Here is a 10,122-nt window from a genome sequence, read left to right on the forward strand (position 1 = left end):
TGGCTAGACTAACCAAGAAAGAAGGTGGCATTTTTGAGCTAATCCTGACAGAACTAAGATTTCAACAAAGTCCAGAGCTGGCTGAGGTGGGGGCTGAATGAAGAGCGATGTGCCCCCACATTAACAGTTGCCTACACACTAATCGAAAACCTACTATGTGCTAGAAGCTTGAGATCCAAAGATGGCTAAGACCTACCCTCAAAGAGGAAAATAGAGAATAGTTCTGTTTTAATGTGTCACGATGTCATGAGTTTACATAATAGGAAAGCAGTGGAAGCTAGAGTGGTATGTTTATTCATTTGCTCCACAAACATTTCCTGGGGGCCCCCCATGTGTCAGGCACTTGTACTGGCAAACAGAGGCAAGAGGGTACCAAATGGCAAAGAGCTAGCCCCTCTCGGAGGAACCCTCCCCTGAAAGGCGGCCAGCCCACACACCATACTCACTCTTGGAGCTAGCTTTGACTTTGAGAAGAGAAAGCCTGGAGTCACTAAGTCCGAACCTGAACTCCAGTCTAAAGATACAGAAGCCCTTCTAGGGTCGCCGGGTGGGGCCTTAGGTAGCTATGCAGGTTTGATGGCAAGATGAAAAAGAACGAATCTAGATAATTAAATGAGAAAACTGTCCACCATATATTGCCCATAGGAATGTCAAGGCAGGATCTTCCTTTCTCTAAACAGGCCCCAAACCTTATAACATGAATGACTGGACACATTTGTTTGAATAATAAGCATGCAAATGAGTATTATGTCACTAGTAATTCATGTCATCTCTATAGTAGACAAACCGAGAGCCTTTTCTGCAGGACAATTTGTTAATATGCACAAATGCCTTAGATACGTGACTTCCTTTGATTCAGTAATTCCCCTTCCCCTAAGGAAATGGGACAAGTACACAATGATGGCACCACAAACAGGCCCAACCCATTTCAGCATTGTTTATCACTGGGAAGAATGGGAATCAATCTAAATACCAAATATCTATGAATAGACACATGAAAAGATGTTCAACACAACTGATCATCAGGGAAATGCAAATCAAAACTACAATGAGATTTCATCTCACACCTGTCAATGTCTAAAATCAGAGGCACCTGGGTGGCTCAGTCGGTTAAGCATCTGACTCTTGATTTCGGCTCAGGTAATGATCTCGAAGTTTGTGAGTTTGAGCCCTGCATCGGGCTCCGCACTGACAGTGTGGAGCCTGCTTAGGATTCTCTCCCTTTTCTTCTGCCTCTCCCCTGCTCACTCTCTCTCTCTCAAAAATGAACTTAAAAAAAAATGTTTAAAATCAACAACACAAGAAACAACAGGTGTAGGCTAAGATATAGGGAAAAAGGAGTTCCTGTGCACTGTTGGTGGGAATCCAAACTGGTGCAGCCACTGTGGGAAACAGAAAAATGGAGTTTCCTCAAAAAGTTAAAAATAGAACTATCCTATGATGCAGCAATCGCACTACTGGGTATTTACTCAAAGAATTAAAAAACACTAATTCAAAGGGATATATGCACCCCAGTGTTTATAGCAGCATTATCAACAATAGCCAAACTATGGAAAGAGCCCAAATGTCTGTCAACTGATGAATGGATAAAGATGTGATATATATATGCAATGGAATGTTATTCAGGTATAAAAAAGAATGAAATCTTGCCATTTGCAATGACATGAATGGAGCTAGAATATGATGCTAAATGAAGTCAATCAGAAAAAGATAAATACCATATGATTTGACTCGTGGAATTTATGAAACAAATGAACAAAGCGGGGGCGGGAGGGGGAAGAGACAAACCAAGAAACAGACTCTTAATTATAGAGAACAAATTGATGGGATTACCAGAGGAGGGTGGAGAGATTGACTAAATAGGTGATGGGGATGAAGGAGTGCACCTGTCGTGATGAGCACTGGGTGATGTGAACTGTTGAATCATTATAATGTACACCTGAAACTAATATAGCACTGTATGTTAACTAAGTGGAATTAAAATAACAACTTTAAAAAAAGAAAAAGCACTCTTATCAAATTGTTAAATGTCATTTTCCTAAAAATAAATGAATATGTCAAAAAATAATATATAGATGTGTATTCACTATAGAACAATGTACAAAACATATGAAGTGACAAAAACAGGATTCCAAACAAAGTTATAGTATGATCCTAGTTTTGTAAATATGTTTATTCACATCTATAGAGCTAGGAGAGAATCTAGAAGGATAAACATCAAAATAGGGTTATACCATGGTAGTGATACTAGATGTATATATCTTTTTAAAAACTGTTTTTAAATGTTTACTTTTGAGAGAGAGCGAATGAGCGGTAGAGAGAGGGGGACACAGAATCCGAAGCAGGCTTCAGGCTCTGAGCTGTCAGCATAGAACCCAATGTGGGGCTGGAACTCAAAAACTGTGAGATCATAACCTGAGCCAAAGTTGGATGCTTAACCAACTGAGCCACTCAGGTGCCCCTAGATGCACACATTTCTATTCCATTTGCATTTTCTATTTTTTCTGTAAGAATGTGTTGATTATACAGCAAATAAATGAATATACATGTTATTTTCTTAAAGGCTCTTCAATAACTCAGGGAAGACCTGATCAGTTTGAACCCAGGGCAGATGCAAGGGGGTGGAAGGTGTAAAGAGAAGGAGGCCAATTATTTCTGATAGGAAGGTTCTGGAAACCAAGTGGATATTCAGTTGACCCTTGAACAATGCAGGGATTAGGGACGCCAACCTTCTGCACAGTTTGAAAATGCACGTACAACTTTTGACTTCTCCAAAACTTAACTACTAATAAAATACTGTTGACCAGAAGCCTCAACAAGATAAACAGTTAACCCATATTGTGTATATATACTGTGTTTTTACAATAAAGTAAGTTGGAGAAGAGAAAATGTTATTAAGAAAAGCTTAAGAGGGGCTCCTGGGTGGCTCAGTCGGTGGAGCTTCTGACTCGATATCGGCTCAGGTCATGATCCCAAGGTCGTGAGATCAAGCCCCCCATCACACTCCACGCTGGGCATAGAGCCTGCTTGGGATTCTCTCTCTTCCCCTCTGCCCCCTCCCTCACCCCCACATGCTCTCTTTCTCTCTTCAAAATAAAAAAAGAAAAAAGAAAATCATAAAATACCTTTATAGTACTGTACTGTATTTATTGAAAAAAAAAAAATCTTCATAGGAGCACCTAAGTGGCTCAGTCGGTTGGGCGTCTGACGTTGGCTAGGGTCATGATCTCATGCTTCGTGGGTTCAAGCCCCACATGGGGCTCTGTGCTGATAGCTCAGAGCCTGGAGCCTGCTTGGGATTCTGTCTCCTCTCTCTGCCCCTCCGCTGCTTGTGTTCTCTCTCTCTCTCTCAAGGATGAATAAACACTAAAAAAAAAAAAAAAAAGAAAAAGAAAAAAAAATCTGCATATAGATGGCCCCGCACAGTTTAAACCCGTGTTGTTCAAGGGTCAACTGCACTTATGGAGAGCAGCGGGGAGGAGCTCAGAGTTTTAATTAAGACCTTAAGGCTGCTCGGCGAGATAAACGCTGGAGGAAGAGCTGTGGTGGCTTGAGGAGGGGTATAATTAGCCCTTCCCTTGGCTTCTCAAAGTACTCTGTTTATCTTCTTGTTACACTACATTTTTAGCACCAGTGCTCTGTGACACACTTGTGGCTGTCTCTGTCTCCCCAGAGGGCCGAAACCCTGACTGATTCACTGTCTGGATCCTCAGCAAGGAGCAGATTTGAGATGCTGACATGTCACACCCCTCGGCTCGAGTAATACTAGCAATAACTAGCATTCTGCGTGAGCTCATCTCATATGCTGGGTACTCAACTAAGAGCTTACTGTGGATTAGGCCATAGAATCCCCACCGTGACCCTAAGAGGTAGAATTATTAACATTTAACAGATAAAGAAACTAAGTCACAGAGAAGTTAAAGTCAGATGGCCACGACCACACATTTCTTAATCACGATGTCTCCATAATCCTAGGACTCTCGCACAACATTGGAGTTTTGTGTGGCAGGAGATTCCAATCCTATCTGATAGATAAAGAAAGTAAAGCCCAGAGAGGTTTTCTCCAAGGTTACACGAAGGGGACAGTAATAGAAATGAGTGTGAAGTAAGGGTAAGATAGACACATGGCAACGTGGATGAATCTTAAAAAATAACGCTGAATGGGGGCGCCTGGCTGGCTCAGTCAGAAGAGCGTGCGAGTCTTGATCTTGGGGTCATGGGTTCAAGCCCCATGTTGGGTGTAGAGATTGTGAAAACAAAACTTTAAAAATTTTTACTCTGTCTTGGGATGCCTGGGTGGCTCAGTCGGTTAAGCGTCTGACTTCAGCTCAGGTCATATCTCATGGTCCGTGAGTTCAAGCCCCGGGCTCTGTGCTGACAGCTCAGAGCCTGGAGCCTGTTTCGGATTCTGTGTCTCCCTCTCTCTCTGACCCTCCCCTGTTCATGCTCTGTCTCTCTCATTCTCAAAAATAAATAAATGTTAAAAAAAAAAAAGTAAAAAAAATTTTTTTAAAAAAATAGTGATGAATGAAAAAGTTAACAAATACATATTCATAGATATATAACCGTTTGCGTCAACATGCACTGCATACTACACATTTTTCAAAATGTATACAAAGCAAAAAATTACACACAAAGCACATTAGGGTGGTTGCCTTAGGGCGAGGGATAGGAGTGAGCTATGAGGCTACCTTAGTCTGCTTCAGCTGCCATAACAGAATACCACGGACTAGGAATCTTAAACAAAAGACATCAACTTTCTCATAGTTCTGGAGACCGGAAGTCCAACATCAAGGTGCTAGCAGAGTTGGTTTCTGGCGAGGTTGATTTCTGGTTTCCTTGGGTCACAGAGAGCCACCTTCTGTGTCCTCACATGGTCACATGGCCCCTCCTCTGGGCCTGCGCAGAGATCACAGGTGTCTTTTCTTATAAGGACCCCAGACCTATTACTGGATTGAAGTCCCTTATGACTTCATTTAACCTCAATTACCTTCTCCAAATACAATCACATTGCGGGTTAGGGCTCCATCACATGATTTTGGGGTCGGGGGGACACAGTTGAGTTCGCAACAGGGGTTAACAGGGAAATAATAAATAGAACCACAAGGAATGGGAAAAGAAAATGAGGTTGGAGCAGTAGACAGGATCCAGACCAAGCAGGGCCCAAGAGGTCATAGGAAGGAGATCATCTGTAAAGGCTCAGAGAGGTCACTCGGTTCGTCAAGTCTAACGCCAGGGTTTGTGTATGTAGCTGATTGATTCCAAAGCACATGTCATCTGAAACTGCTTGGAGTTCTGATAACTAAGTGGAAATGCATGTATTTCATTTTACCATGAGGAAAATGGAGTTTAGAGAAGTCAAATGACTTGCCCAGGTCACATAGTAAGTGGTAGAACTGAGGTTTGCGGAGTTCTTTCTGCCTCCAAAGCAAGGCTCCTTGTATATGTTCCGCAGCCTCCCAGCCTTTGGCCCTGACCAACTTCATTCACTTGTTATTTTACGCACTCATTCATTGAGTATATTATTTATTGGCACCTTCTCTGTGCCAGGCCCTGTGCAAGACACCCAAGGCATAGAAATGAAGAGAACATGGTCCCTGCCCTCAGAAAGCTCAGCCAGTAGAAAAGATAGCCAGATAAACAAATGCGAGCATTGGAGAGGCTTGTGAAAGGTGTTAGGGTCTGGAGGAGGGAAAATGACTCTGCCTGGGGTAGTTGCGCAAGATTTCTTAGAGGAAGATCTTTGAATCAAACCCTTGAAGGATCAAGAATGCCAGAAGAAAAAACTCAGTGTGGGCAGAACAAAGGATGTGGGCACTCTCCAAGGGCAAGTGAGAGAAGGGGTGATGAGTCCAGATGTGGAAGGCTCTGACTACCAGGCCAGAACTCAGACTTAATTCTGAGGCTACTGGGAAGCCCCTGAAGGGGCTAGAGCAGGTGAGTGCCTTGGCCAGGATTCTAAAGTAAGGCATCTCTGCCAGGAGTGTCCAAAGACTTGAAGTCCTTTTAAGAATCAGTTGAGCTGGTAAGGAAAATTGACGGCCCCTCCCACCTCTAATCTTGTTATGACTTTTGGTCCACGTAGACCGTGGGAACTTTAAAAAATTTTAACCATCCCAGTCAAAGCCTTCATCTCACTTACTAGAGATACTAACTTGCTTCCTTCCTCTCTGCCTACACCCACCTCCCACCAGGGTGATGGGGCTACAGTGGGGGCTTGGGAAAAAGGTGTGTAGAGAACCGAGGGGTTGAAGCTTCCCATGGTGGGGGGTGGGGGTGGGGTTGCCAAAGGGATCCCATAAGTGAGAACTCCAGGTATTCTTGGTCTTGGCTTTCCCCACCTCTCCGGCCCAGTTTGAGCATCTCAGCTTCCTACATTGCCCGCCCCCTTTTTTTTTTTTTTTTTTTGCCACACTCAACTTCCTGCCTCACCAGAGGAAGTGGGGAGAGACAGCAGGTGCAGCGACAGCTAGCAGGACCATGGTGAGTCCTTATGCCCAGGAATACAGGCATCTCTGCCTTCAGCCCCCAGCCCCCAGAGTAGCCAGATCCAGGCCAACCCACAGTAGGCTGACTTCTTGCACCTGAGGTCAGGTTATACTGGAGGGCCCTTCCTGCTGCCCCCAGCAGCCTCATACTGTCTACCCCCCACCAACAGGACAAGGAGTATGTGGGTTTCGCTGCCCTCCCCAACCAGCTGCACCGCAAGTCCGTCAAGAAAGGCTTTGACTTCACACTCATGGTGGCAGGTCTGATGGGTTTTGTATAGGGGACCGGTGGGGGGGAGGGGGTCCTCAAGCCACTCTGGCTGTCTCCTCACCTGACCAGGAGGGCCTGTCCTGTCTACAGGGGAGTCAGGCCTGGGAAAATCCACCCTCATCAACAGCCTGTTTCTCACCAATCTCTATGAGGACCGGCACCTGCCAGAGGCCAGTGGTAAGATCCTCCCGTCCTCTCCAGGTTCTCTGTCTCTCCCATCCCCAGGCTGCACTCTCTTTCTTTTCATCTGGGTCTCCCATGACTTTCTGGGGAACTCAGGCAGCTCGCTGCTTTCTTGAGACTCCCCTGAAAAATGGCTGGGGGCAACTGTGATTCTGAGAACGGAGATCAGTCCTGTCTCAGGCCCCTACCCAGCTCCCTGTCCTCTCTCTGTCCTCACAGCTCGCTTGACACAAACGCTGACCATTGAGCGCCGGGGCGTGGAGATCGAGGAGGGGGGTATAAAGGTGAAGCTGACCCTGGTGGACACACCTGGCTTTGGGGACTCAGTGGATTGCTCAGACTGGTGAGGAGCAGGGGAAGGAGCGGGGGCTAAGCTTCCCGGTATGGCTACTCTATGAAGACTAAGGGGTCAGTTACAGGGCTGGTCTGCTCTGCTCCTGCCCTCCCCAAAAGGTGGGGTCTGTTTCTGGTGTCCATGCAGCCAAAGTGCCCAGTGTTTCCTGACACCCTGCCAATCTCCTCTGATGTCTTTAGTTGGAGCCAAAGAAACAAGTCCCCCTGCCCCCCCCAAGTCCTGGCTAGCCTTGGCCCCTTCCCTATGCTGTGGCCCCTCATCTCTGACTGTACTCTCTCCTCCCATACCCTAGCTGGCTGCCTGTAGTGCGCTTTATTGAGGAGCAATTTGAGCAGTATCTTAGGGATGAGAGTGGCCTGAACCGGAAGAACATTCAGGACTCCCGTGTCCACTGCTGCCTCTACTTCATCTCACCCTTTGGCCGAGGGTCTGGGGGGATACCCTGGGGGGCTGGGGTGTTTGGGGAGGGGTGGGGGAGGGTCTCAGTGGCTTAAGACTGAACCCTGACCAAATCCCTCGGTGCAGGCTCCGTCCCCTAGATGTGGCCTTTCTCCGGGCAGTGCACGAAAAGGTCAACATCATCCCAGTCATTGCCAAAGCAGATGCCCTGATGCCTAAGGAAACCCAGGCCCTCAAGCAGAGGGTAGGTCTGGTGACCTCTGACCTTTGGCCCTACATGAAACCAAAAGTCGCCATCAAACCTGAACTCAGCTTTGACTTCGTTGATCTTGGGCTAGCCTTTTGGAAGCATGATGTGTCAGGCTAGTCTGTAGGAGAAAATTCCTGAGGAAGATGGGGAGTAAGCTGACTGAAGGAGCTGTGTCTCTGGAGGCTCAGAATGGAATCCCTGGGCTGGATGCTTTGCTAAGGCTTGAGAGTGGCAGCAAAGATATGATCACTCTTGATAGCCCTCCAGCCCCAGGATAATGACCCCCACTCCAATGACTTAAGTAATCTCTACACTCAACATGGGGCTGAAACTCACAATCCCCGAGATCAAGAGTCACATGCTCCACGGACTGAGCCAGCCAGGCACCCCTTTGAGATTTTGGTTTGGGGTATCCTATATGTCCACCTCTCACCATCTCTGTCTTTCATGCCTTTCTCTCTGTCTCTGACCACCTGGGACCTGTATCTCACTGTCACCCACCAGGCAATGTCTGCTGCTCACAGCCTCTGTGTTTCTCTCTGTGTCTGCTCCCAGATCCGGGACCAGTTGAAGGAGGAGGAGATCAACATCTACCAGTTTCCCGATTGTGACTCTGATGAGGACGAAGACTTCAAGAGGCAGGATGCAGAGATGAAGGTGCAGAGGCAAAAGGAGGAAGGGGCAGAGAAGCAGGGGAGGAGGAGGTGTTGGTGGAAGCTGACAAAGAGGTTTCTGGCGAGGAGGGGCCAACGGTGATTCCCTGACTTCTGCCCTCCAGGAAAGCATCCCTTTCGCAGTCGTCGGTTCCTGCGAGGTAGTGAGGGACGGTGGGACCCGTCCAGTGAGGGGACGCCGCTACTCCTGGGGTACTGTGGAGGGTGAGTAAGGTGGGGCACGCGTTCTGAGGCCAACAGGGAGCCCAGAACGCCGCTGAGTTAACAGCACCCAACATATGAAGTTGGGACGATCTCCGGTCCCGGGGGTCTTAAGAATCAAAAGAGGGGTCCTTGGACTGCAGACCCTCACCTAGAGTGGGGGCAGGACTCCGGGCAGACTAGACCCGGCCAAGAAGCTCCCTGACGCTCGCCGGTCCGCCCCTCAGTGGAGAACCCACATCACTGCGATTTCCTGAACCTGCGACGGATGCTGGTGCAGACACACCTACAGGACCTGAAGGAGGTGACCCACGATATTCTCTATGAGGGCTACCGGGCCAGCTGCCTACAAAGCCTGGCCCGGCCTGGGGCGCGTGATCGAGCCAGCCGCAGGTGAGAGCCCGAGCTCAGTCCTAGATGCTCCCAAGGCCCGGCCCTCACTACCCCGGACCCCGCCTTCACCATCCAGACCGATCCCCCAGAATCTTTCCCCACCCACTTTGCTGACGGCATTGGAAGGACAAGGCCCCGCCTCCTAGACCCCAACCTCGCCCCACGCCCTGCCTCGCGGCTGTGACCCACAACCAAGGGTCCCGTCCTTGATTCCCTGTCCTCCCCCCCCCCCCCCCCGCCCTCTAGTAAGCTTTCCCGCCAGAGCGCTACAGAGATCCCGCTGCCCATGCTGCCTCTGGCCGAGACCGAGAAGTTGATCCGCGAGAAAGATGAAGAGGTGAGCAAGTACCTCGCTTCCCACCCCCCCTCCCCGACCAAGAACCCAAGTCCTCTGCGAAGTCCCTTTCTGGCCTCGCCCGGTCCCACCGCCTGCAATCTTGCCCCGCGCAGCTGCGCCGCATGCAGGAGATGCTGGAGAAGATGCAGGCCCAGATGCAGCAGAGCCAGACTCAGGGCGAGCAGTCGGACGCACTCTGAGGCCCCCGCCCCTGCCCTGCTTTACCTCGGCTCCGCCTTCAGTCCGTCTTTTGTCCAATCCCCGAGCCTCTGGCTGCCGGGCGCTTAATCCCAGAGCCCCAAACTGAGAAGTCCGCCCCGGCGCTGGGTTCTCGGGCTAACAGGTTCCCGCAATGCCAGAGTTTGTAGCTCCGACTTTGGCCCCGCCCCGCCCCGCCCCGCGCTTCCCACCCCGCCCCCTGACTCCCATCTCCGCCCCTCTTCCCCCAAGTTGTGACTTCAATAAAAAGTTTCCCTGAAGCCACTCGCGTCTTCGCTTTCCCAGCGGGAATAAGTAGCGGGTGAAACCGTCCCACCCAGGCCTCCGGGCCACTCTTTACTCATTCATTTGT

General features: G+C 48.8%; 1 protein-coding gene across 1 annotated transcript; it reads left to right on the forward strand.

The window, feature by feature from the left end:
- The first annotated feature begins 6,495 nt into the window (after positions 1 to 6,495).
- Positions 6,496 to 9,984, forward strand: SEPTIN1 (septin 1). The gene is made up of 11 exons (XM_042971094.1): positions 6,496 to 6,565; positions 6,659 to 6,749; positions 6,850 to 6,936; positions 7,162 to 7,285; positions 7,590 to 7,724; positions 7,823 to 7,940; positions 8,502 to 8,603; positions 8,725 to 8,824; positions 9,049 to 9,214; positions 9,461 to 9,551; positions 9,665 to 9,984. Exons 2-11 carry the CDS (start codon positions 6,740 to 6,742, stop codon positions 9,749 to 9,751), a joined length of 1,020 nt encoding a protein of 339 aa, XP_042827028.1. The 5' UTR covers positions 6,496 to 6,565; positions 6,659 to 6,739; the 3' UTR covers positions 9,752 to 9,984.
- Positions 9,985 to 10,122: the final 138 nt, after the last annotated feature.

The sequence above is a fragment of the Panthera tigris genome, chromosome E3 (genome assembly GCF_018350195.1).
Source record: "Panthera tigris isolate Pti1 chromosome E3, P.tigris_Pti1_mat1.1, whole genome shotgun sequence".
Lineage (NCBI taxonomy): Eukaryota > Metazoa > Chordata > Mammalia > Carnivora > Felidae > Panthera > Panthera tigris.